Source organism: Molothrus aeneus, chromosome 18 (genome assembly GCF_037042795.1).
Source record: "Molothrus aeneus isolate 106 chromosome 18, BPBGC_Maene_1.0, whole genome shotgun sequence".
Taxonomy (NCBI): domain Eukaryota; kingdom Metazoa; phylum Chordata; class Aves; order Passeriformes; family Icteridae; genus Molothrus; species Molothrus aeneus.
Window position 1 is genome coordinate 6,983,379 of NC_089663.1, and position 27,551 is coordinate 7,010,929.

Here is a 27,551-nt window from a genome sequence, read left to right on the forward strand (position 1 = left end):
CTGTAACTAGTGTGACTAAAGGCTTGTTGACCTGAGGAATGAGTCAACTTCCCATACAGTTCACAGCCCAAACACCTGCCAAAACTGCACTGCCATCCCTCGTTCAAAACAGCTGAATTCAAGGCTTTCATCCATCTCTAGAGTTCCTACTTCCCAAAATCAAAGTTCAAGGCTGAAATATCTATCTATCTATCTAGTATGTGGCAAAGTTTCTACTGACAGCTTTGGGTCATGAAGTCCAAAAATCATTTGTGATTGGAATAAATATATAAATCAATCAATCAATAAATGCCCAAGTGTAGCTGTAGCACTACAATGCCAAAGCACCACTGGCCATTGACCCTTCTATTGCTGGCTACACTGGATTTCTAGGACACTCACATTGACACAGGGATTCACAGCAGTGATTTAAGTAATGAATCTCACAAATAATTAGGGGCTATTTTGCTCTGGATGTAGAGTAGTCCCGCACAAGACCACACCTGAACCCAGTAACACCAGACAAAACCAACACTATGATCCACCAAGGATGCCTGTGAACTCAATGGGAAAAACAGCTTCTTGTATCTGAGAAACTGATTTTTAAGTGATCTAAAAAATATGAACTAAACTACCTGCAGATTGTTTTTATGAAGGAAGACTTTGGGGTTTGTCCCCCCAATTCCTTTAAGCAAGTCAGCATTTGACTGCCTCACAAAAATCTGTATTTTCTCCTCAGGTGTCATCACCTTCCACAGTAAATTTTATGTTTCATTTCATAATTTACAAGTTGTTAGACAACACTATGTCTCAATACAGGAATTTCAGGGCCTTCAGGATGACACAATGAAAATCTAGCTAATTACTAACAGGATGCTTTATTTATCTTAAACTCTGATAAGTAAATGCTTTTAAGTGCTGCAGAACAAAGGAGAAACCATATCCCAAACACAAAATACACAAGCAAGTAGAGCACGTATACGGAAATTCAGTTTGTCACCAAATAAAATTCATTAAAGGGTCACATTGTTCCAGAAATAGCACTGAGGGAGATGGTCTAATCATAAAAAACATGTTGAATCAGTGCAAATCCAACCTCAGGCGAGAATTTTCCTCAAAAGTTTCATTTTTATTAGTACTTCAGACTTTGTCTGATGAGCAACTGAATCCAGAGGTCAGAAGCAAAATCTTGCCAATGCTTGCCCTTTTAAAAACCCTTTTTCCAAGAAAAAAATGAATACACAATTTCCTCTAAACCAAAAGAAACACAGTTACAGAAATCATCAGAAATAGTATTAAACAGATATCAGTAGGGTAATACTTCATATTTAAAAAATGCCACTAATAGCTTGATAAGATTTTACATCAGTAGGGTAATAATACATATTAAAAAAAAAATGCCACTAATAGCTTGACAAAATTTTAAAACATAGCAACAAATCCTAAACTGCATTTCTAAAATTATTTTAATTGAATATGTCTATCTTGTGTGAGCCATTTTAAAAGTTTCTACTCTTAAAACAAGTGGAAAATTATGATCTGCTAAAAAAAAAGTAAATAATCAGTGAATTTCTTCATGATGATGTAAGCTCGAGGTATCACTTGAGCTACAAATCTGGATACTCTGCTACCTACACATGCCTCTAAGACCTAAGAAGAGTTCAGGAAGAAATTATAATTATCCACAACTTATATTTATGTATGTTATAACTTTTTGTCTTTTATGAGAAACTCTGTTCAAAAAGTGTGTTTGACGTTCTGGTAATTTACATTTGATTAAAAATTCATCTCTTTCCAGCATCTGAAGATGTTAATGGGAAGAGAAATTCAAGTGAACTGTAAAAATTTTTGATGAGAACAATCTCCTAATATTAAAACAGACCCCTAACTTTTTGCAATGTCATATTCTAAAAATTGCAAGGGGTGAGGATTCAGTGTGATTTTGGATATCTCTGTACACAGCTGACTAAAACATTCGTTAAGTCAAGCAGCAGAGCAAGAGAACAAGCTTTCTAGCCTTAACTTTTTAAACAAGGTTATGAGTGTAGTCTGCCAAACTCCAGGTCCCACAAGGTCTGAGTTTCTCAGGAACCAAGCCAACCTTGAAACTACTGTAGTAGTACAAGTGCAGCTGTATTTTGAACTTAAATCAGTATCATGGCTTAACACATACCAGCAAGCAGGGAAGAAATGATGGAAGTAGAGTCTGTCATGAGCTTGAACAAGCTTCATTCTGCCAGACGAGAACTAACGAGTTTACACTGTGACTGAGGAAGGAGTCTCGTAATAGTTTCTTATAAATATTCAATAGACCCACCATGGCAGCAGCTCCAAACAGAGGGAAGGGTGAAGGTCTCTTAAAGAGCAGCTCAAAGCCTAAAGCAGCCAATTCTGACTGGAACCTGATGCTGAACCAATGCCAGCTGACGAGGGCATCACCTTCTATTGATGCTGAAAATGATGACTTGGTTCAAAAATTGTTTCGTTTTGCTGCCACAAATTTAACAGCTCAGGCTTTGTCCCCATGAGATGAGTAAAACATGCTCATTAGGTAACCTGCTTCCAGAGAGACAGGATTTTAAACAAAGGCTAAGCACCTTTACTTTAATATTACAAATATGTCTTCAAGGTGCTTTAATGCAGACCAGTTGTTGAGGTGCAAACTGAGCAGAGCTCTCCCAGTCCCACAATTGCCACAGGACATGCTCTCCACAGGAACACTGCTCTGATGGAAGTTACAGGTAACACAAAATATGTCCACAAAAGCACTGAGCAGACATACAGCTCAATACATTATCACAGCAATTCTGAGGCTCTTCAAAAGTGTGCACAAATAAAAGCAAATTTGCACTTTGTTCATCCAGTCTAGCCAGCAGGACAATTAAGAATTATTTTAGCAACTTCTTTCAGCTTGTCCAAAATATTTACTGCACATTGTTTTCATCTTCCTAGTTACAGACATGCCAATGTCAGACAATATCTGTTACAATCAACTTGGATTTTCTATTCCTACCAGCTGTCTTAAGTCTAACCAATAAAGAAATATTGAACAAAAAATGGTATGAGAATATCCAAATGGCACAAAGATAAGCAGGCAGTTATTTCTTACTCTGAATGCAGTAACAAGAACTCCAGAGGCCAAAATGTTCCAGCTGAGCTAACTATGGCTTCCTGCTGCTGTTACCAACACAGTACTGTAGAAAAGTAATTGCAAATATTACTCACAAAGAACAAAATAGAAGCAAACAAGATAATGGAAGAAACATGTATCTCCTGGCAAAAACAAAAACTCATTAGAAGATTATGTTCAATGTAAATCAATATGCTTTGAAGCCAGCTGTATAAAGTGACAGTGGAAGCATTAAATTTGAATAAACCTCTTAAAATTCTTTACTGCACTAATGACAGAAGTTTGACCTTAAATGTTAATTTAAATAGACACAACCAAGTTGGTTAAAATCACAAATTGCGGTCTCATAAATGCAGCTGCTAATGGTGCCCTCAGAGCTGCAGCCAAATCCCAGCCTGACTCAGCTCTGTCCATCCAGCTCCCCTTCACAGCCAGCACTGGAAAAGGGAGAGCCACTGATGCCTTATCCCCACTGGTGAGAAACATAAAGGGATATTGTCTTGCAACCTTGGAACTACTTTCTGGTTTTTGCACAGTAGACACAGAACAGCTGAGACTGGAAATACCCTTGGATATCACCTGGCAACTCTCCTACTCAAAGCAGAGTCAATTTGAGCAAGTTGCTCAGGATCCTTTCCAGTCAGGTTTTGAGAATCTTCAGGAACATGATCTCTGCAATCTCTGGCCAACTTGCTCCAGCATTCAGTTCACACTTAAAAGCAAATTTTTCTTCAGTTTTGATTGAAGTAAGACTCCCCCACTTTGTACCTGTCAGCATATGACACTGTGCTGCCTGTTGTAATATTCTTGATCAGCACAAGCTGCTTAAATCAATGAGCTCCAAAAATGACAATGAGATGTATAACCATGAAATTTATTGACCATGCCTGCATGCATTAGTAATCACACAGTATGGCCTCTGGGTCCAATAATGCAGAGAGTTGGATTCCTTCATCTTCCACTGACTGCTCTGAATTCCCCAGTCACACAAGGACACACAAAACAAGCACACTTTTTTTTTTAGTCCTAGATATTACACCTACTTTAAACTAGTTGGATTTTGTCTTGTACATTCTTGGTAAGTTTCTCTCAATTTCATAGTATCAAAGGTATTTTAAATATTTAGTTTCTCAGATAATCTACTATTAATACTCCTTGCCTCAAAAAATATTATCAAAACCCAGTTATTCTGGGGGGATCTGTGAGAAACTCGTATGAACTCAATGCTCTTGAGATTTCTATCAGAAATCAGTCACTTGATTTCATGTGAAATGACAAGCATGCACAAGCATATTTTTTTGTTCTTTATTACAAAGTCTCAAGTGACATTTGCTGTAAGAAGGACAACGTTAACAGCCAGTGAAATGTGAAAGGTTTCCCAAGGAGAAGTCAATTCTGTTCATGCTTCCACTCTTAAAGCACTTAGGTAATTCAGGTGCACCCAATCACCACACCTGGGTGAAGAAGAGGGAAATAAATATCAGGGGTTAATCACTAACACTAAAATTGTGGAACTGTTGAATTTGTGCATAATGCCTTTCTCATTTTATATTGTCTAGAAGAAAGTGCCTTGAGAAATTTTCCCCCAATAGAATTTTTCAACTTGCTGTAAATGTTTCAAATGAGTGCAGCTACTGAATCTCTTATTTTAGAGTACAAGACTGATAATTAAGTCAGCCTATTTCAGGGTCTTCCCCCTCCCCCGGCGTCTCCATTACAGCTATTTTCATTCTGGACTCTGCACACTGTGCACCTGTAATCTGTATCTACATTGTATTAGTAGGATCCTCTTAATTAGATTTAATTTCTTCAAGTGAGGAAAAAAGTGACATGCTAAGCCTGCCAGTTCTTTGAAGAATGTCCTAGAAGGTCAAATGTGTGTATATAAGGGCTTTGTGATCCGTTTGACACAAGGAAGGTAGGGTTGGTCAACATTTCAGATGCCTTCAGTAATGAAAAGCAAAGTAACTGGTATTGATTCCATCCACATCAATCTCAAAATGGTAAACAAAATAATTATATCCTCTGAATAGCAGCCTCATAGGTACATGCAGATATACTTAACAGATTACAGACAGCTCATTTAAATCAGACATCATGTGCAATTCTAGTTTTCTTAGTTGAACTACAATGTAGACATTAAAGCTTCTGAAACCTCTTCATGCCTTATCCCTATGTAATTAAACAAAATCAGAAACTGTGAGATCAGTACTTTTCCTACAGATTACAGCTCCACAGTTTGTCTGTTTCTGAAACAACAGAAATACCTATATTAGTATTTTTGAAGCTTTTACCGTTCTAAAATGTGTTGGTTTAGCACATCAACGAAAAAATAATTTTAAAAATGTTAAAATATCCCTGTCTCCTGTGTGAGACCAGCTGCTTTCCCCTAGACTTCAACCCCTTTTCACAAGAAATAATTGTGCTTATCCTGTAATTCTTATTAGTCTTTCCCTGGTTTTGTGGCACCATGACAAACTATACCCTGCATTACTTTAACTAATCAAGGGCTAAAAGGCTTCTATCTCAGGCCTTGTTTTCTGCACCATTGGTGGAATCCCACAGTTCAATCCCATACACACCAAATCCCTGCCCAACAGCCTCCTCTTCCCACCTGCATTACTGCGACAGACACAGCTGCATTTGGCACCTGTTAAGTTCTTTCACTACCAGGATCAGTAGCCAATTTCCTTGCCTAAACACTGCACCTTCAAAACACAGCTATATTTACTCATTATTGCACAACTAGTAAGCCTGTAGTACAAAAAATTAAAATCTATAATAAGCCAATACATAGTCTTATTTATGCTTAAAATGTCTATTGCAAATTAGAGGACTTCTCTCAGCCCAATTCTGTGTTTTCTGAAGGTAATAGTACATAGAAAGGCTGCTGCATTTTAACATGAGTCACTGTAGTTCTTGAAATAATGATACATAAAATGATGTAAAAAAATTATAGAATCTATACCTTAGATTTCCATAAAAAATAGATTTTTCTGCATTGCTCCCCTGCCTTGGTTGTATCTTGAATGCATTTCAGAACATTTAACTTGTGAAACTTTAAAGATCCTCCTAATCCCTTGTGGCATAGAGAATGACCTTCTACTTCTTTCTACATTCAGGTGCATAATGCAAAGCAATTTTTTCATTTAGGACACATAAATGGTTAATGCAAAAGAAAGGGAGCAAATACAAGGTCAAAACAATATGGGAAAGTAAAACACCTTGTAGGGCAGAGCTTAAGACACTGACAGTTCTCTTGGCCAATGTTAAGGTTACCAACATCACACTCCTACAGAGAGGGAAATGAGAAGAATTTGCTAAATATAGCTATAAGTGGTTGGAAGGATGCCTATCCTTATTTGTGCATTCATCTGTTTAATTGTGGGCAATATAGTCCACTAGACAGCCTGAAGCAAGTGTGGCTGTTCAATATTCTCTGAATTATACAACCTCAATTGGAAATTGGACTTAATTACACCGTTTGCATCAGTATAAATGGCAACTTTGTATTTTGAAACTCTTCAAAAGCTGTATGTACCTCAATTATTTTCTCAGGTTTTGGGGATGTACTAAATGCCTTCAAAACTGTGCAGCTTTAAACAAGGATGGTGAGAAAGGCCATGGAATTCTTGTGTTTATTGTATGACCCCGTCTTTCAAATCCAAATGTAAACAAATACATATGCTGACACCAAAAATCAAGTTTTATACTCAGAGCTTCTTTAAGTTTGGTAGTAGTCTGTGGAGACTGACATTTTTCTTAAACTGATCTGTAAGTGCATTTTTAAAATAGCTGCAATAATTTAAATAGACACGTCAATAGATCTTACCAAATTAATCAATCTGTATTTGAAAATAAAGCTGTAACAATCACACAAACATGAAAGAAACAAGTCAAGGAAGTTTATACACCTGTGATCTAAGCTTTCAAAAGGATTCCTAAACCCTTGGTTTCAGTGACAATATTGTAAAGATATATAAAGGAATTCAATAGGCATTAGGGGCCTAATTTCCTTTAAGAGTTTGGGTCTAAATTCCTAACAGATCACTGAAAGTCTGAGCCAAAGTATAAGTTTATTTATATATATAACTGATATTCTCTTATGTTCCTTTTATATATGTTACAAGCTTCAGTTTAACATTAATTCTTCAGAACCTTAAATACTAAGGTTCCTAAAAATCAGAGTTACCATACTGCTTCTCTGCTTCTAAAACAGTGGAAAGTGGTTTGTGGGACCATAAATGAAATGAGGTGATTGTTTCCTAGTCTAGATAGATGACCATGGGTTAGGATTCAGAAATCCCACCATCAGCATAGCAAGTAGTCTGTAAAAGCTGAAGACTGTTTATCACCTACAGGAACACAGCACAGTGAAACACGGGAAAAAAAATGTGGGAACCTACAGAGGTTTCAAATTTATAGATTGAACAATTCAATAATCTTCCATCGTCACAGCACATTAAAAACAGCCCCTTCCCTCCAGCTCTAAAATACTGCTTCAGGAGAGGGAACACAGTTTTGACTTCCATTATCCTCCAGCCTGCAGCAAGGAAGTGCCTTGGTCCTGAATCAGAACCCACAGGAATTTAGCAAGTGCTATTTCTGCTTGTAGTAAAATCTTCAATATGTAATTTACATCTTAATATGTCATCATTTCCTGGTATTTAACTTAGTAACAGCTTCTCCAAAGTAGAGATTTTATTGCATAAATTATGGAAGTAGCAGACTGGGTGTAGTGGAGACAGCATAAATTTCTGAATCAATACAAAATATGTCCCCAGTAGTAGTTGTTATTCTATGCAGGTATGTTATTGATTACAGTCATAATGGTCTCACTTTAGTTGCTATCAATAACTCACTACTTGTATTGTCACACTGAATTAAAAAAGAACCAGTCTAAAAATATGAGGAGAAGTTATACCAGCATGGCATGACCCCAGCCTGTGGTGCAAAGAAGCAAAACACTGCCAGTTTAAGTTTTCAAGGATTTGTGTTTGAGACTTCACTTGACATTACATTGATAAGATAAATTCACGTGTGATCTTTATTCAGGACAAAAGAATGTGTCTTAAACGTTCCAGAAAACTTTCAAGTGTATGGATCCTGCATACACTAAGAGTTTTCAATACCTTGAGACCATTAGAATACAGGTACTGTTACACAAAACTGAACCAAAGTTTTATGAGTGGTTATTGATCTTCTACTGCTGAACATGACTGAAGCTTCCTTGCATCGGATTATGAATTGTAGAAGGAATGTTAGATTATTTTAGCTTTTTAAATTCCTAATTTTGGAAAATAGTCTCCATAAAATACCCATATTTGCAACTGAGCAGAGAGATGGTCACAAAGTGCCAATTAGAAGACTTGATTCAACCTCACAGACTGGATCAGCCTCCAGAGAAGTCTGTCTGTATCCACTGTTTAAATCCACAGCCAGAAGTGGCTGCCCTCTCTCAATCAGACATCAAACCAACATGCCTGAAGTTATTGCAGCTACCCCAGCTTAAGTGATCTCACACCTGAGATTCTCCTTCCCCAAGACAGTTGGCACTTTATGAACCATATTTTAAGTCCCACTGCAATTTGCTTTCCTCTGGGCAATCTCTGCAAGCTTTGCTACTCTGCATACTGTTAAAAAGAATATAGTTTTCCCCTTTAAAACCTGCAAGAATTAGACTATCCAATATCATTATATACATTCAGCTCTCATCAAGCTGTGAATCCAGTAGCCATGGACACTGGTGATAGTGAAACATCACAATACAGTTTCTCACCAACAGGATACTCCAGTAAAAAAGTCTGTGCCATCACTTCTATCACTGGTCTGAATAGCAGTTACTTAAAATTTTATCACTACATAACCCAAATTAAACAGAGAACATTTACTGTAATAAGAAGGTTCCATGGAGGTATTCTAACTCATGGGTAGAATTTCCACCACCAGAGCAGATGAAGAAGAGGCAGTTAAACAACTGGAAACAGTAGGTCTAGTTTCACTGACTTTACATTGCAATCAATGTACATAAGTTAATAAAAGACTTCTCCATACAGGAACAAGTTAGGGCAACATTTTTCTGTACAAAAAAACCCCATGCTCATTCTTTTTATGAGAGCAGAAATAAGAGGGGAAGGTAACTAAGCTTAGAGCATAAAAAAGGCATTTATGATATACAAAGCCCAGCTCCTGTAAAACTACTGCTCAGCACCTCAATCAGTCAATATCACTTCACCTGTAAGAATTCTTATACAGATTATTCACCAGGTAATTCCAGCTATTTCCAACCAGAATGCAGGTCTTGGCACCAATCCCCTGAAAAGTCCACTCACAAGGATAACAGTGCAAAGGAAGCACTGATGCATAATTCTAGACTCCAAATTACTAGGTTCTGAAAAAATAAGGAAAATAATAAATATTTTGAGATTGCTCTAATGACAGAATGTCAGAACCTACCCCAAACTGATTTACTCACTTCTTCCCTCTCACTTGCTTGCAATGTTTAAGCTGTAATTCAATAATGCATTTCAGAAGACAGAAAATGCTTCACAACTCTTAAATAAACCATAAGCAGCTAAACAGTACCTGGTCTGGAGGACAAAGGCCTGTTGCTAAGACATTAGATTTCAAGTTTCCAATGGCTTATGACAGCAGTAACAAGGCAAACAAAATAAATAATAAAAATGAAACTGTCAAAGATACCTTGACAGTGTCCTTTTAATTTTCAGCCAACTTGAGATGTCACGTAAGCACTGAAGCAGCAAAGAGGTGATACTGCTTAGATAGCAAAATCTGAGTTCCTCCCTGACCTACAAATCAGAAGCTAATAGATTAGTGGTGCACTGGTGTATATCTGCACGGTATCTCATGGAAACCCTGTCGCAGCTCCTGAAACAAAATGCATGTGCTCTGAGATGCAGAAAAAGCATAACTATAAATAACATCAACTGAAGCATGCACAGAAGATTTTGACAACCCAGTCAAGGACCTTATGGAACAAAAATCCCAAATTGTCTAAGAAAACCATCATATCTGAAGAGATGAAGCATACTGCATGCAGCTCAGGAACAGAAAGGTCTTCCCAGTGAAACATAAACTGGAGAGCGAGACAGAGGCACAACCCTGCCCATATGTTCTCAGTGGATTTCAGTACCTTGAAATACTGCCAGCAGCAGCATCACCACTATGCAAGAGGTGGATGAGAACGACCTTCTTGGACCCCTTAGTCTGGAACCTGTGGTCTGAATATTACAGTTTTACTCTTTCTAAATACATAGTCAAAATATGTATTTGACTATAGTCAAAAATCACTCAACTTATCTCATGGTAATTAACATCAGTTGATTATACAGAGCATTAAGACTTGCAGAATCAAACCAAGATAGCTTTCACATAAATGTTTATCAAGATGGAACAAAACCCATGTACCTACAAAGCAAAATATTTATAAATGTGTGTATATATATATATATATATATATACACATATATACACATTAACCTGTTACAAAATATTTAAATATACCATCCATATACACATTCCTATTGGGTATCTTACACATTTTTTAATCCACAAGATTAACTGATATTCCAAGAAATGCATTTATTTTGGTGGGTCAAAATGTCAGACTACCCTGAAACAGGGGCTATCAATGAGTTTCATCAGGACTCCAAAATATTGTTTGATCACTGTAAATAAATTAATGAGTAATAGATGCTGTCCACTTACTATTAAATGATTAGCCATTTACAGACAACACACCAAATGCTACTTGAAATTGTGAATGCCAGAGGGTTGACTGTCAGGCTTTCAAAACATTGGATATTACTAAATTAAGCTGTCTGTTCTTAGAATGTTGACAAAACCAGTCACAAAAAGAACTGGATTTACTAGAATTAGCTATTTCTCTTAAATACTGCTTAAAACAAATGTGACCTAAGCTAATGGAGAAGATGTAGACTCTAGAAGCTCAGCAGACTGCACCAGAAGTAGCTTTTCAGTTTGTTTTGGACTGCCTGTGAAATGCAAGGATAGGAGTGAAAAGGACAAATAGGGAACAAAACACTTGCACTGCAGTTTTCTGGGGTTGGCTTTGTTTTACACAAGTTAGTAGAAGGAAATAAAAGCCACTTCATTATCTAAGGTGATTGTTTCTTTACTCAGATGCTCATGTGGTTACCTGCTTTGCTTCAGCTCTCAGGTAGATCACATCCTACCTGAAATTTAAGAAAATCTCCCTGTTCTTATTTTAATGCTTAAACCCATGAAACCTCTAATGCCCTTCTGTGAAGAAAATATGTTTGTCAAGTTGCATGTATACTCTAAATGTCTTGAATTATGGAAAGAACATTTTTTCTAGAAATAGGTGGATTTTAATCTTTGCTAATTTCCAGGAGATACACATGAAGTCTGAATAAGGAAACCGCATGCAACACATGTGAAATTCCTTCCCTATCCATACTGGTGAAACCCTAGAGTTGGCCTTTTCCTCCTTATTCTGTAGAGACAGACAAGAAAGTAAAAGATATTGACCTAAGTGCTTTGAAGGTAACCATGATGGCCATTAGGATGCCCCCACACCTGACAGAATACTCTCATACTCTGGTTAAACTAGAAATACACAAGCCAAATGTAAAATCACACTTAGCTGCTACAGCATTTGTTTACAATGTCTGTGTCAATGATTTATACTCACACAATAAAATATTAAGAGCAACAAACTATAAACCTGGCAGCACAAGAATTCTAACAGGTTTTCCTTGCAGTGTATCAATTCTGACACTACCCAAGATCCACCAAAAGCACTGCAGATATAATGTGTTGCATTACATAAAATCAAGTACAGAAGCTTAGTTTTATATAACTGTAATATGCATACAGATGGTCTTCAAGACAAGATATCTAATCTAAACTACAGTTTGTACAAAATTTGAAGTATAAGCAAGAGGCAAGAATTTTGCCATTTCTAGTACAGTGTCCTATCTCAATAAAATGGGAAACTCCCTCTATTTGTAGCTCTTGTTGGTTCTTCCAATATTAAAAACTTTCTGATACTGAAATCAATTGCAGAGATTTTGAATTTAAGACATGAAATTCAAAGAAGGGAATTATTTGTTAGCCAAATAGAACATCAAAACTATGGTTATATAAATTGAAATTCAGTTATTTGACTGCAACTATGGCACAACAATAAAACAAAGCAAGTCCACTTTTTATAAAGATCACCAATGTCATATAAAATGCAAACTATGATCTCTGAACAATGCACAAGGATGAACCATGCAGTCAAACTATTGTTCTTGCCTTCCTAATGCATTCCTTTGGCCAAGCAATGGGAAGATAAACCCATTTGCCTAATGGAGGCTATAATTTAAATATTTCAGACCAGAATTGACAGAGATGCTGCTTAAAATAAATTTAAGAATCATCCATCTAAATACCTAGCAGGATAAAGACCCCAGCATAGTTCACAACTTATTTTTTCTATACAAACTCCAAACTCTCCAGCCCCTGCAGTTACTTTAGTCACTGTGCATACCCTGTATTACTTTATTACAACAAACCTTTTCCTTTTTTTCCATAAGAGATTTAATACAAGGCTGCATATTTTCTCTTTTGCAGTGCCTTGCAGTATTTCTAAAAATCACTAAAATTTCAGATTTTACTACTGCACCATGCAGTGCTACACAATTTTGTAAACAAAATATGTCTAAATTTATGGAGCCTTAAAGGACTAGTGTATTCAGCAGATTGCAGTACTTTATCCACAGGAAGTTACAATCAGGCAATGTCAATATTCTGTCATTTAGAGGCAGGATTTTTTACCATAAAGCATTCCCATTAATACAAATCAGGAGAGCTGTTTCCCGCCTCCCCCCCGCAAAACTTGTATTTAGGGTTTAAGCTATTAGTACGATAAAGGTCTTCACTTGATAAAAAAAATCTGCTTAGGGTTTTGTTTTTTAACATGCTATGAATCACGTTTTGCATTGTGACCTACCTAAAAGCACAACAGTACAGCGTAACAAACACAGTGCATGTTTTAAGAATTCCCCCTTTCACATACACAAACAAGTGCCTACATGAAAGAAAAAGAGAAAAAGCAAGAAAGACAGTCTTTACTATTTCATATTCACTAGAAGTGAACATTTCAAAGAGTTTTTCAACTTCTACAAACGTCAGATTTTAACCGTGGACCTCAATGCTGCAGGGAAAGCGAAAATTAAAAAAATACCCCCTAACTCTGGCTTTTAAGTCTGTAATGGATGTCGCGTGTGCGAAAAATATAGGTTAATTTTGTTTGGTCTTTGCTACAAAGAGACTCATCTCCTATGCATGCCACAAATAACCTGAGCAATGACTTCCCTCCATGATACGAGCTGCCCATCATATTGCAGGATTATTACGATGTTGGTTTGTTTAGGGCTTGCTTGTGTGTGTGGCTTGCCTATGTAATTCGGGCATTCGCATACATCAACTCCTCGTTGCGCATCTCACAATAAACTGATGAACGCTGTTAAACCTGAACCAGCAACCTTTAGCAAACAAAGAAGTCTAGCCCCGAATCGTGATGCAAAATCACCCCAAAACGTACTACACCCTGCAAGAACCTCACAGAAAATAGCCCGGCAACCTCATTCATTCCCCCCCAGCCCAGCGATCTGCTCACCATCTCCGTCTTATTTCTCTGTCCTCAGCTTATTTTCCTTGCTGCTACTGGCTTCAAGGAGGCGGCGTACAATAAAAAAAAAAAAAAAAAAAAAGAAAAAATGTTAAAAAAAAAAAAATAAAAAGGGGAAACCCCCCAACTCTTCAATAAACCGCTGGGCAGCCGCTGGGCAGCATTTCAGCCTCTTGTTTTCCTCTCGCGCTCCCCGCGCAGGAGCCGCTCCCGCCGTGCCCGCCCCGCGGGTGCCCGTCCGTCCCCCGCGCGTTCCCCGGGAGAGCGGCCGGGCTGCACCAGCTCCTCCCGCCTGCTCACCCACCGAGGCAGCCGAGTAGTCGGAGCCGGGCTGATTTTCCCCTCCCACCTCCACATTCCTATTTACAAAGGGTATCCAAGACCATCTTTATCCAACGGGGGGGGGAGGAAGGAGGGGGAGGTGGAAGTACTCATTAACCCTTTTCTTGCATTTACCTTTTCTACTGAGATTTTTAGAGCACACAGGGGAATTCCCCTTCTCTACAGAGCACATGGACTCGTTGCCATCGGGCCCGCGGGGTCCCCGCTCCCGCACTCCGGCTTGGCCACTGACGGTGCCGCTCCAGCAAAAAGGTCCAAGGGCACGGCTAGAAAACGCGAGCCCTCCCCAAACTACTGCTCGGAAAACAACCGGAGCGGCCCGCGGGGAGACGGGAGCGCACTGCCCGGCCCAGACCATGATGCCACCGCCCGCCCACCTCTCTATTTATTTGCTTATTTTTTCCAAGCGGGGCACATTCCTCAACACTCGCACCTGGGGGCAAGAGGGCGGGAGGCGTGAGGGGGCGTGAGGGAGCGCGCGCCGTGGACGCCTCGCTGCCGCGCGCCGCGCGCCGCCCGCCTGCGGCCGCACGCGAACCGGCGCGCGCGCCTCCCGCGCCGCGAATTTTCCCATTGGGCGGCGCCGCTGCCATCGCGCTCGGCAACCGGAGCGCCATTGGCGAGGCCCCGCCCCGCCGCCGCGCGCTGCCGGCCGCACCACGCGCCATTGGCCCGCGGGCCTGTCCGTCAGACGCAGTGGCCCCGCCCCCGGTGGGCGTGGCCGGAGGAACGGCCACAGGCGCGGGGCGGGAGCGCGCTGTCAGCTCCTGCACGGGAACGCGCCTCCGCTCCGCCGCGCCGCTGGAGGCTTTCCGCGCCCGGGAATGAACGGCGCCTTGCACAGCTGTTGGCCCGGGGGTGGCGGGCCCAGCTGGTGGCTGACATGCTGTGGCTGAGGGCCCGTCAGGTGCAGGCAGCCAGGTAATGCTGGCACGCGATCCGCATGGGTTTGTCTAGCTTGACCTTCTCACCGTTTGGTCCGTGCGCTGCCATCCTCGCCTCTCAGCTTTGTCTTGGGTAACCTGAATAGCTTGAGCTTCCTATGCCGCTATTTTATATCGTGTTATCCCCTTCATTAATGTTCTTCCTTTGAATAATTTCCTGTGGTTTTCCTCCCTCCCTAACCGTGGGAGCCAGAAGTGGTGCAGCATTCCAGTGTCCCTGTGCTGTGGACAAAGACAGTGTCACTCCCCTGTCTCCCCTATATATTCTGTATTTTATACAGGAAATCGTTAGAGTAGTCCAGTTTACCAAAGTATTACCCTGAGAGGTCACATTGAAATAGTAACAACTAAATACTTTTTTGAGGTACTTTTTGCCATTCTTGCCCCATCCCTGCATTCTTTATTTCCAGATGCATTTCCTTACATTTTATTATATTAAAAATGCAATTTACTGGACTGGGATGACTTATTGGGCCCATCAGATGATTTTGTAAAGAGTTGTGAATTATTCACTCATTTATTAGGCTACAAAATCTACTAATAAATATCTTGCATCATCTAGACAATTGGTAGAGATAATCAAACTGGATCTGGGCAAAAACCCATCTCTAGAAAACTGTCAGGGTCCACGATGTCTCTCCTTTAAAGCTGATTTTTTAAACCTCTCAGGGAAAAGATATTTAATCCATCTAAAGTGTGCTTTATGCATTCCAAATAATGTGCATTCCAGCACTCTGTTCTCTTCCAGAACAAACTCTTTAAACAAATGTCAGGACTATTTCTCTTTTAGCTTTTGAAACCAACTCAGGACAATTCTACAATCCTTTCATTAAGCTTCTGCTTGTATTTTAGTCTCCTCCAAGAGAGTTTCTGCCCTGACAGTACCACTCTCTTCAAGTGGATGCAGAATCAGAGCCTGGGATCAGTCTATTCAAGTTTGACAAACAATGGGAGCTATACACTGATCCCCAAGGACAGGGTCTAGAAGGGGCAACAATAACCAAGCTGGTTTAGGCAGAACAAAAAGTAGACACAAGAATAAAAGGAAGAGTCAAAATGGCCATCAAATCCACTATTCACAGATTCTTGCAGTGTACTGTTTTTGTGCAGCCTCCTAAAAGGCTTTTTAAATGACTCTGAACTTATTCTTACTTCCCATATGTATTAAAAATAGAAAAAAAACCAGTAAAAAACACCATTCAGTTTTAAGCCTATGGACATTTTCTTTTTCCCATAGACGTGACTGCTGCTGAAGGTATGCAGATTATCATCTACAGATTTTAAATGAGAATCGAGCCTAGAAGCTAAACAGTCTTTGGTCACAGTGATGAGTCTGTACTGTAAGACTCAGAGTGCCAAAAAGAACAATACATTACATTTAATGTGCATGCATTTTACCAATTTCAATGTAACAGAGATTTGTATAATTTGTCTATTTAGTCACCAGATAACTGCTTTAAATAACAACTCTGTACCTGAAAACATTAACACATTCTATGTTTATATGTCTCAAGGTAATAACTGCAATGTATTATTGTGTTTCAGAAGCAGTAGTACAAAGAATGATGATCATACACTCACCCAGTAATTTTCATCAGTAGATCTCAAGAGACCTTGCAAAGGTCAATGTGATCATCCCATAGTTGATGATGGAGAAGGAAAGCATAGAGGTGAACTTGCACAATGTCAAATGCCAGAGCAGTGCTAAACCTGACAGTTGACTTCAGGTTTTCTGTATCCAGAATAAAAGGTTTTGCCTGACAAGCCACCTAACACATCCATATACCCCTGGGAATTCTTTTAATTACTGTTTCACATCTTGTGTGTATTGTGTTTATCAGTGTTAGAACCTGGAAGAGCACTCCAGGCTTTTATGGTATTTCCTTACAGGCTTCACTATAAAACATTTTGTAATTTACAGACCCCACTGAAACCCTCTATTGCCACCCATGAAAAAAAAAGTTTGAGATTTTGTTTGAAAAATGAAATAATAATATTTCAGTAGGACAAAAAGGTGACACAGATCCAATCCTATCCCAAATCTGCAGATCTAGGTAAAATTACTTAATGTTTGGTTATCTGTTCTGATCATGCTGTGCTAATAAGTGAAAGCAAATTTGATGCTGTCACTTGTTTTCCTCAATCCTCAGGAAAGCTGTCCTGGCTGGAATTCATCCCATTGCAAGCTCAGGGCTCGGTGACTTTGGGGCCTTCCTGGAAGCAGTCTCGGCTGAAGGAGGTCAGGGGAGCAGCATCCCTCACAGGGGCCTTGTTCTGAGGGGTCAGGAGCTGCATCCAAACCCTCTAAGATTGTCAGCAGCCTGGTAGTATCTGTCCTCAGAGGTATGAGCACTTTGACGCTCACATCAGTAATACTATTATTTCACACCTTCACAGAATCACAGAATCAGCAAGGCGAGGAGAGACCTTTAAGATCATGAAGTCCAGCCTCATTAACCACTGTAACCTCTATAAACCACTAAACCACATTATCAGATTTAAACACCTCAAAGGATGGCGGCTCTGCCACCTCCCTGGGCAATCTGTTCCAAAAATTTTCTAGTGCCCGATTTTCTCGTCTCAGCTTGAAACCAGCTACGCCGGCAGCACGCTGAGGCAGCCAAGAAGCAGCTCAGGCACTAGGAGAGGACTCCCCAATGCGCTGGGGGATGCCGAGCGCTGTGGCACCGGCCCCTCGCACACGCCCCACGGAGCTGCAGGGCCCTGGGCTAGGGGTACAGGGAAGGTGTCGGTGTCGGTACCGGTGGGCCCCGGGCTAGGGGCACAGGGAAGGTGTCGGTGTCGGTACCGGCGGGCCCAGGGCTAGGGGCACAGGGAAGGTGTCGGTGTCGGTACCGGCGGGCCCCGAGCCAGGGGCACAGGGAAGGTGTCGGTACCGGCAGCACCGGCGGGAGGAGGAGCCGGGCCCGGCCCCCGGAGGGGCGGTGCTGGTCGGCCAGGCCGCCCTCCGGAAGCGGCGCGGGGGACGGGCAGTGCGGCGGCCGTGGGTGAGTGAGGGAGGCGCGGGAGGGAGTGAGGAACCGGGGGTCACCGTGGCTGCAGGGCGGGCTCGGCCACAGCCCGAGGTCGCCTCAGCTGGCACCAGCCTCCGGCAGCTGCCAGGCTCCTGGTCTGGGGGCTGTGTGTGCCGTTCCTGGCCACCGCCACAGCCCCGGCCCTCCCCGCCAAGGAAGGTGCTGCTCCTGAGCGCCATTTGCTTAAGGTTTTTATCCTGAATTTATCCAGCAGCACCTCTGGGGATATTTTCAGGTGTCAGTTCGCACCTGTTTTCCTTGGTTATGCGGTGGCATTTCATTCCTGCGTGGGTGGTGGCTGGTTGGTATTTGCGTCACGTATAGGAGTAATTGTAAGTGTACAAGAGTAATAAAGTAATTTTTAAATTAAGTTTTAGTATGTAGTGACCCTTTGAGGTCAAGAAATAGTCATAATTAGACAGTGAAAACTACTAATGTCTTTTGGGGGTTCCTCTCTGAAGAAAACCTAAGAAATGTACAAGCTAAAAATACAGCTTTTATATAAGGAACAGGCCCTGCAAAAGGCTCTGAGTCTGCAGATCTGCTGCTGGATCGTGCTCTTACGAAACTGGGGCAAAGGCTGTTTTACTCCATTTTTGTAATTGTTTCTAAAACACGATGTGGTGAAAGGTTATGTTTATTGGCGTTTGTTTCTCGTGGGAGCTGTACAGTGGACCTAATCTAGTAAAACGCCAGAGAGAAATCAAGCAGCTGAAAATAAAATTAGCCCATTAAACTCGGGAGTGCCATTCACCTTACATGTTATTTTCTGTGTTTCTTAAGTGTTGTACTTTTGCTTTGCTGTCTTTTGTAGGGAAGATGACTCTTCACCTTGGTAGGGTTACAAAGCTTGGGTTACTTATAAATGCTCCTCATAGGGAACAACCTGGAAGTCATGAAATTATAGATCCATCTATTCCACTTCAACTGTAGTTCTTAGCATTGCTGCTGTGGAGCATGTGCTACACAAGGGAAGTGCAAAAATGAAACAGTAAAATGCTGTAAAAATGCAGCCAGGAGACACTTTTCTCTGAGGGAGAAAAATAGATTACTTTTAACAACTAATCAAGCATGTCTTATTTTTGATGATTTTAAAGTTTGCTATTAAAAACCTCATTTCAGTAGTGCAAGAAAATACATCCAATTTTATGGTCCTTCTATGGGCATTTGAGGACTGTAGGGCTCAGTTTCATTTAGACATACTCAAAAGAGACAGTAAAATACTTCTGTACTCTGCTGAACATTAGCTACTGTTGTAGTGCATAGAACTAGCAGATTCCAGTGAATAATGGTTTTTAGCTGTGTTTTAGACTGCACCTAAACAATAGTTTTGGATGAGTTGAGAAGCACTTGAGATCACTGTGGTAACTGACAGATGTTATTTATGATGCTTCATTTGTGAATATGAAATACATAACAAATGACTTCCTTTTTCAAAGCCTGCTACTGGGAGTTCCTAAGGATAAAATAGTTTTATGCCAAATTGTGAACTGATTGCTTCTAATCAACCAAATGATGTTAGAACCCTGTGAAGAGAACACACACAATCTATCATGTTTGGTTCTCCTGAAAGTCCCTCTAAATGCTACCTTATGCTGGCATGTATCCACTTGGGCTTTTAACAGATCCTTCAAATGAGCAAAACAACACACTGTGCTGTCTGACAGAGTACTGTAGCACAGAACAAGAGTGTTAGTTACTTTAATGTCATTTCCAAATTAGCGGTGCCATTTGGAGCAGAACGCTTAATTACAGGATGTTTGTGGTTCTTGACAAGCTGGTTTGTGTGTATTAGGCATAAGTTGGACAGCAAACTAGAAACATTACAGAAATAGGAGATTGTTGCTATCATGTCATCCTTGGTAACTGTTGTCTTATTGAGTAGGAATAAGCAAACTAGAATTTATAAAAGCTCATTATCCAGAGAGCAGTCTTCACTGTCTCCAACCTAGAGCACAGGATTTCTCCCCCCTTCCTGCACACCTTGTTGCATAGTGTGTGTATTCTGGCCTGTATTCTCCTCAAAAAGAAAATCAGAAAGCAAGTGTTGTACCACAACTTAGCCTTTTCTATTTGAACTCTTTAAACTATGGCACCTCCTTCATTTCTAAGGATGGTTCTGAAGACACATTTTCTGCAGAAATGGAGATTGAAAATCAGGTTTTGATCTAGCTTTGGACTTGCTGTAGGATCAAGTTGCAAGTGGAAGTCAGTGCTGGCCTAATCTTTTTCACCTTCTCCTCTCTTTGGTCTGTGGGACTCAGCTGAGTTGAGCACATGCGCTTTGCAGCCCCAGCTCTGTGCAGTGTGCTCATCTCATCCCCTGCCTGCAGCAGCAGCTTTTATGTGAGTATGAGCTTGGGAGAATGGTACTTGCATGAAGACTTCTTCATTGAATGTTTATGCATTTACAACATCTATGACAGCCTCTTGTCAGTTTTTTTTTCCTCTTAGTGTTTTGTTAATTACTGTAAATTTCAGAATATCCAAATTTGAGTCTTCTATTTAAGAATTTAAGGGTAATATCCACAACAGGTGTTTCAAGTGCAATGTCAGCTTTAATCAAAGAAGGTACCAAAATACATTGCCTGCCTCCTTTGCCAGTTAAGTGTTGCTGCTGTTTTAAAGGGGTAGCTCTGTTTTATCTGCCTTAAACACTTCTGTCTAAAAAAAAAAAAAAAAGGTGGAGCCTGAGATAAAAAATGCTGGTTTGATATTTGGGGTTAATAAAAGCATAAATGTAACTTAAAGAACTGTTATAACATCAAGCAAGGTTCATGGGGTGACAAAAAGCTTTCTGTCAAAGCAGCAGTACCTAATCATAATGACTGGGGATTCTAGAAAGGTACTGGAGTGTTCAAAATACTTGTCCTTCTAGATAATTGTGATGAGTATTGCAAACTTATTATGCAGCTGTTTTCTGACTGGCAGTTTTTGTTTAATCTTTATGCTGGCTAGTAACTTGCATGAACAGCTGGACCTACTTGATTATTTGAAGGGAACTGAATAAATCAGGCAATGGAGCCTGAAACCTGTTTATTAAAATATTGGTTTTATGAGTGATTAATTGCAAACACTTTTCTATCAAGTAATCCATTTAATTATCTGGCAAGGCACCTAGCAGCCATATCTCCATAGTCAGCGAGAGTACTCAGTGACAGTTGTCATTAAAATTGTATTTTATATCCCTGCTTTCACCAAGTGAGCTTCTTTGCACTTTGCCAAAAATAAAAGTTTTTAGGATTCCTTGGCATACTCCCAGTAGTGCTGTAGATGGGAAACTCTAAACCCAGAGATTTGAAGGTGATCTCTTCTGAGCTGTGAGTGTTGTTTCTGAAATACTCTGTGTGTAGAAGATCCAAGTCTTCCAGTACTGGCAGTTCAAGTCCAGTATGATGGCAGTCTACTGAAAATTCAGCAATAGAAGCCTGAGAAGGGGCATATCACCTTCTCAAAAGTGGTTAGATTTTCTCTATAAAGCTGGCTATGGTCTTTTTAAAGACCTGACTAGCAAATCAATTATCCAAAATTTAGAACTGCATCTTCATTTTATGATGAATTTCTAAGGCAGTTATTTCGGGATTGACTTGATAGAGGCAAAGAAAGCCAAGAGTGTGTTATTGGGTAACTGTTTAACACAGAATAGTTGGGATAGCTCTGCTACTGCTGCTTTCAGCTCATGGATTATGAGTCAACTTGGGAGGGAAATTCCTTTTGTCAGGGAACAGAATTTAACATACTTTGAGGTATATTTATATATATACAGACGCACACACGCTCCCGTGCACTAATTTTCTTGTCAAGCGTGTCAGGAGTGTTGCACCTCTTTTTGAGTTATTTCATGTCCTGCAGCAGAAGAGTCTCTTTGCAGGATATTGGGCTGCAAGACTGAACTTGTGCTCTGACAACAACAGCAGGCTGGTTGTGGTGCTGAACAGGAGCTAGCAGCTATGGGCAAGCTGTTAATTTAAAAATAAAATCTGTATAAATGCTTCGCTTGCAGCTCTGGTTTTGGTAATGTGAGTGTAGTCAGATGATCCATTTCCTGATATCTCTTATGACACATTATGAAGCAATTAAAGGGCAAGAGAGACACTTTCCGCATATCTTGAAAATATGGTTAAAAATCCCAGTTTTTGTTCAGAAGTTTTTTCAGTCGTTGGGTTGCTCAGAGGGCCTTAGAGTTGTGCTGTTGAATTCTGCCTCCCTCTCCCCTTGGCTTACCTTTAAAGTCCTTGCATGGCAAAAGCTCTCAGTAACAATAAAAATAATTCTGTCATTGGATGGTGGCATTCTGATAATTGTTTGAGCAGCCTCAAAAAGTGAAGATCAAACCACAGTTTTATTACCAGAAGAATGTTAATTGGACAACACAAAATATTTGAAAACTGTTTTGTTGGTTTGAAATGAAAAGCACATTTGTCATTCCATCTGCATGGCCAGAATTTTAAATATAGCACAAGTGCTGGAAACTCCTCATCAAAATGTAAACTGTGGACACAAGATGTCCCATGTGTTTCTATTTGTTCCTGGCCTTTTACCCAATGCTAAACAATAATAATTTCTCCTGGACATTGATAGTAGCTTGGCCTAAGTTATACTTTATTTGCAGGTCTGTGTCTTTAATGAGGCTTTTTCTGTCTTCTGCAACACTTTGAGTCTTATTTTCTCCTTTATTCTAAAAAAAGCATTTTGCCTTCCTTAAGAGATGGAAAAATAAAGGTGCTTTATTTGCAATGAGCAGAAAATTGCGTAACAGTGTTTTTTTCATGTTTTGCTAGCACTCTACACTTTGTCAGTATTTTCTTGATGCAGGTTTTTCTCTAAAAATCTGAACTAGACAGCCATAACTTTGAAAGAACTACATAAGAATTTGGTTAGTAAATCAGTCTTTAGAACTATTCTGTTTTGGAAGTTGTATTTTATTTATATATTTGTATTGTGAGCTATTAGTCAGTACATTGCAATCCTTAAGCTCCATCACAGCTACAAGTTTATTTCTTTATAATTTGCAGTGTAATAGATAATCTTTATTACCATTTCAGGCTATTACAGAATGACCTTGCATTGAGCCTTTGTGGAAGAAACAAGATTTAAACATCAGTTCTTCAATGTGCATCCTTCTATTCAAATTTGACCCACGGCCAGTTTCAAAAAATGCATACAGGTAAGATGGTTGTAGTTAAAACATACCTGCTTCTGTAGTATTTTACACAATTCCTTTATGTGGCCAGTGTGTGAATTACAAACTCAGTATTATTTGTTCAACTGTGCTTTTGTAGTGCTTAACTTCATGGCTTTCCCCATTGGAGGAGTTACTGTAGCCTTTTTAGAACCCTTTGGTTTTAGACTGTATCAGAAGTCTTGGGCTTTCTAATCAAGGACCTTTTGCTGGTGATCTGTTGTGCTGTGTAAGTCCTTTAAATATTGTACTCCAGTGTTTGGAAGTCCTGCCTTCTACTTTATGATTTAAACCAAGTGGAATCCTGTTTGCTGGGCATCACAGTTGTAGCTGTGCCCTGCTTTCAGTGTGGTAGATCTGTTTAAGGCTTCCAGTTTGCAACCAAGGGACTTCTTGAAGTGTCCTAGCCTTTCCCCTCCCCAAAATCTGCTTGCAATTAAAACTGTAGGCAATAAACTAAGTCATGTGTATGAAATGTTTAGCCAAAAACTGAAGAAAAAATAAGCTTGCAGGCTTCTATGTCAGTTTATAAGAATTTCTCGATGTCATGCAGGTGAGTTTCCAAAGTATTAAACATCCTGTAATAATTTTCTCTCTCATTGTAGCCTTTCCTCTTTAAATTTCATCTCCAACATTAGTATCTTTGAGTACACTGAGTATGTAATAAAAAGACAGCAAGCACTTCAGGCTGTAAACAGACTATGCAGGTTTATTGCTGTGTTTATATATACTGTATAGGTTCCATATTACTTTGTAGGGTACAAGTATTGGTACTCATCCAGAAACCATCAGTCAGTCTGCTCAGTAAATGGTTGTGCCTTTCACTGACTTGTTTTCTTGTCCTCTTGTATTAAGAAGCAGATGCCATTCTATAGAAAGAGAGGAAATGAGAATGGAAACCTCAGTTGTCCAGAGTGCATTCCTTTCTGCATCTGGAGCCTACCTGAAAAGGGATTTTGTTTATGATGTGACTGGTGCTGAATTAATATATCCATTTATTTGGTCTGACCCTCTTTGTGTTGGTAGTTAGCAAAAGACAGATTCATCAATTTGATGCCTCTTGGGAAAATCCTTTGGATGTAAACTGCAGTTGCTTGCCAAGTGAACTTTCTGCCATGATCAATATTTAAAAGTAGAACTTAGAATAGTGTGCTATAAAAAATTGCATCAATATTGAAGTTATTAATTTGTATCAGAAAACAGCTTGCTGTCAGCATCAGAATAGGACAACACCATTTGGAGATGTTGGCCCAAATTCAGGAGTATTTAATTGTCTTTAATTTTCTCTATAATCTTTTGCTAAGCAGTGCCTTGCTCTCTACCTGAGATAAATCAGGTGATAAATCTGAGCTCCCTGTTAGGGTGGTAAATCCCAGGCCATTGGACTAAGTGAGACCCCTCTCTACAAGTTCTTGCTAAGAATGATTTTTCTTGACAGTTCAGGCATCACTGTGCTGTTTATTTCATAGTGAGGTCTTGGAACAGTTTTCCCAACTAAAAGGGGATTCCTGTACCTGCAGACACTAATTTCTTTGTCCATCACAAACCAGGCAATTAAACTTTCCTTACTGTTCTCTGCTTTGCATTTCTAACTGAAAGAAAGTGTCAGTAATAGGAATTAGAAGTTTAAAAGACAAACACCTTGTGATTGACTGAGTTTACTGGCTAGAAGAAAATAGCCAAGCTAAAACATGTTCTCTGTAACACTTGGGAGAATTTTCCATCCAGGTAGACTCTGGTTTCTAGAGCAACATATTGGTCAATTTTCTTGAGCATCTAATTAAGCCAAGAGCTCACTCTTGTGACAGTCTAACAAATCCATCTGCCTGTAGGTTTGCTACTGGTTCTGTTTTCCCTCTTGGGGCTTGTTTGTGGTAAAGTTTAGTGCAGTGTAAGAAGCACTTCAGTGTAGTCCCTTATTACTGTCAGAGGTAATATGCTGCCTTTACATCCTTCTGAATAGTACTGTGTGCATCTTACAAATAAATTAATGTTTCAAGCTTCAAAGCTATAATCACAGGCTCTTTTCTGGAGCTGAATTGCATTGTAGGAAATTGCTTTAATGGAATGATTTCTCATGTTTTCATTTCTCTCAATATTAAAATAAATCTTTATATGTAAATCCTAATACAGTTGAATTATTTCAGCTATAAAAATAGCTGAATAGGCTTTTTGCAATTTATTAGAAGATGAGGGTCACTTAATATTGCTCCTTTTCACTATAATTCTGTTTCATAAATGACGAAATAAAGATGTTTTTATTATTATGCTTTTGTATACTAGCCTTGTGCTAAATTTAGGATTCTGCATTAAACTTGAGATGGGGAATATTCAATCACACAAAAAAGACTTTGCTTATTTTTAGTATTTAGATACTATAAACAAATAGTAACTATGGAGTTTAATAGAAACTATGTAGTTTCATGTCAAGAATTATTGAAGGCAAAGTATAATTGAAGCTTCAGGAGATGAGAAGTGCACTTCAGGCAAAATATTTTTAACAGTGGAAATACTCATTTAAATAAAAATCTGTGAAAGGAGGCTGCATCCTGTTAATGGAGCATGTTGAAGTAAGATGACAGAAATTTGGTAAACCAGCAGAAAGGCTATAGCTGAAAGACTAGAATCAGCTGGAAGAAGAGACATTATGTAATTTTGAAAGGAACAATATTATATTTGCATTGGAAAGATAAAATTGTACATACAGTTTGCTTTCCAACAGATGTTATCTTTGTTGGGCAAAATACTAAGCACTTACCTTACAGAAAGGATCCCATTGAAGTGTCAGGTTTTTCTAGTTTCTCTATGGTTGATTATGATTCTTTTTCTGTAGTATTTCTAATGTGCAACTTGTACCTTGCAGTCCTCTTTTAAAACACTGTATTAGGAAAGAGATGAATTTGCAGGAAAGTTCAGAAACCTGCAGAAAATGTAAGTACATCTGAATGCCAAACAAAGTAATGAGATGTCATTGGAATTGATTCTCATGTGTTGTGGCTAAAAATTAGAATTAAAATTGTATGGTCTGTCTTCAGTTTCCAGTAGCAAACTTGTCTTCTGCTGTGCAGCTGTAATTGAGATGCAGCTGGCAGGAGGAACTGACAGTGAAGAAGATAACTGAGGCTAAGAAAAACTGGTAAAGAAAATCTGCAGGTTTTTGAAAGATAGCATTTCATTAAAATTAAATTAAGCAACATAGCTGGAGAGAAGGGGAAGCATTCACTGTCTCACAGCTGAAATAAAGGCAAGTCATGTAGTGGGTACTGATGAGCAGGAGCTGGGGAGCTGCCCTGGAGCTGTGCAGGTCTGTGAGCAGTTCCCTGCTGCCCTGAGCCTCCACACAGGGCTTGCCTGGGGTCACCATTGTCTTCCACCTTTACTTGAATTCATTATCTGCTCCTCAGGTGAGCATGTTCAACCAACGAAAAACACTTTTAAAAAAATAATTTCAAAAGAATAATTATTTTCTTTAATTAAGCTGTAACTGTGCTGGGGAATCTTAAGGTTGTTTATGCAGTTTAATTCAGTGTCTTCTATTGTAAGAATTACTTTTTGAAAAGCCCACTTGCCTTATTCACTCACCAAGAGGGACTTGCTGAGTGTCTCACGAGAGTCAGAGAGAAGGCTGCTGTCAGATGGCAGTAGAACTTTACACCGAGTGACAAAGGTGAGGTGGGAGATAAAGGATAGTTTCATGCTTGAAATGAGTTAATGCTCTGGAAAAAATTGGATTCTGCTCCTGCCTGTACTGTGAAGTTCCAATTTGTAAGTAATAGTGTCTTTTTTCCTCTTGTGTTCTGCAGGCTCATTCTAGCAGCTAATAGGGATGAATTCTACCACAGACCATCCAAATCGGCCGAGTTCTGGGACAGCAGCAATGAGATCCTTAGTGGTATGTGTGTCTTGCTGGTTTGAGTGGTTTGTTATATAAGGGAATCGTGGCATGGTTTTTTCATTATTAGGGTGGTGGTGTTGCCTTTCTAATAAGAAATTTTCTTCTTCCTTATACATCTAAGGAAAACATGTTGTGAGTTTGAAACATTTTTTAAGTTTAATTATTTAATAACATAACTCTTACTTGTTCCATTAGGTCTGGATATGGAGGAGGGAAAAGAAGGAGGGACATGGCTGGGAATCAGTAAGAAAGGCAAGATGGCAGCCCTGACAAACTATATGCAGCCAAAGATTGATAAAAATGCAAAAGGAAGAGGTATGGAAGAGTTGAAATAAAAAATAAAAAAGGAAGTGGACAAACAAG

The 27,551-nt window shown here is 39.6% G+C and overlaps 2 protein-coding genes across 10 annotated transcripts in view; one reads left to right on the plus strand and one right to left on the minus strand.

Annotated features, from left to right (window-relative positions):
- The window catches only part of ARVCF (ARVCF delta catenin family member), a 246,468-nt gene extending 232,617 nt beyond the window's left edge, over positions 1–13,851 (minus strand). For 5 of the 6 annotated variants that reach the window (XM_066562490.1, XM_066562489.1, XM_066562491.1 and 2 more), the window contains exon 1: positions 13,779–13,845. The gene's annotated coding sequence lies outside the window, so the exon portion shown is untranslated. Of the gene's footprint in view, positions 1–13,778 lie in introns of all 6 variants that reach the window. The other variant, XM_066562487.1, reaches the window with a different exon arrangement.
- Positions 13,852–15,034: 1,183 nt separating this feature from the next.
- The window catches only part of TANGO2 (transport and golgi organization 2 homolog), a 28,229-nt gene continuing 15,712 nt past the window's right edge, over positions 15,035–27,551 (plus strand). Inside the window, exons 1-4 of one of the 4 annotated variants that reach the window (XM_066562043.1) lie at positions 15,035–15,053; positions 23,157–23,278; positions 27,097–27,185; positions 27,384–27,503. In XM_066562043.1, the coding sequence (XP_066418140.1) occupies positions 23,223–23,278; positions 27,097–27,185; positions 27,384–27,503 (265 nt within the window). In that variant the 5' untranslated portion in view covers positions 15,035–15,053; positions 23,157–23,222. Of the gene's footprint in view, positions 15,054–17,399; positions 17,420–18,016; positions 18,085–23,156; positions 23,279–27,004; positions 27,186–27,383; positions 27,504–27,551 lie in introns of those variants that run through there. The other 3 variants (XM_066562042.1, XM_066562041.1, XM_066562040.1) reach the window with 3 other exon arrangements.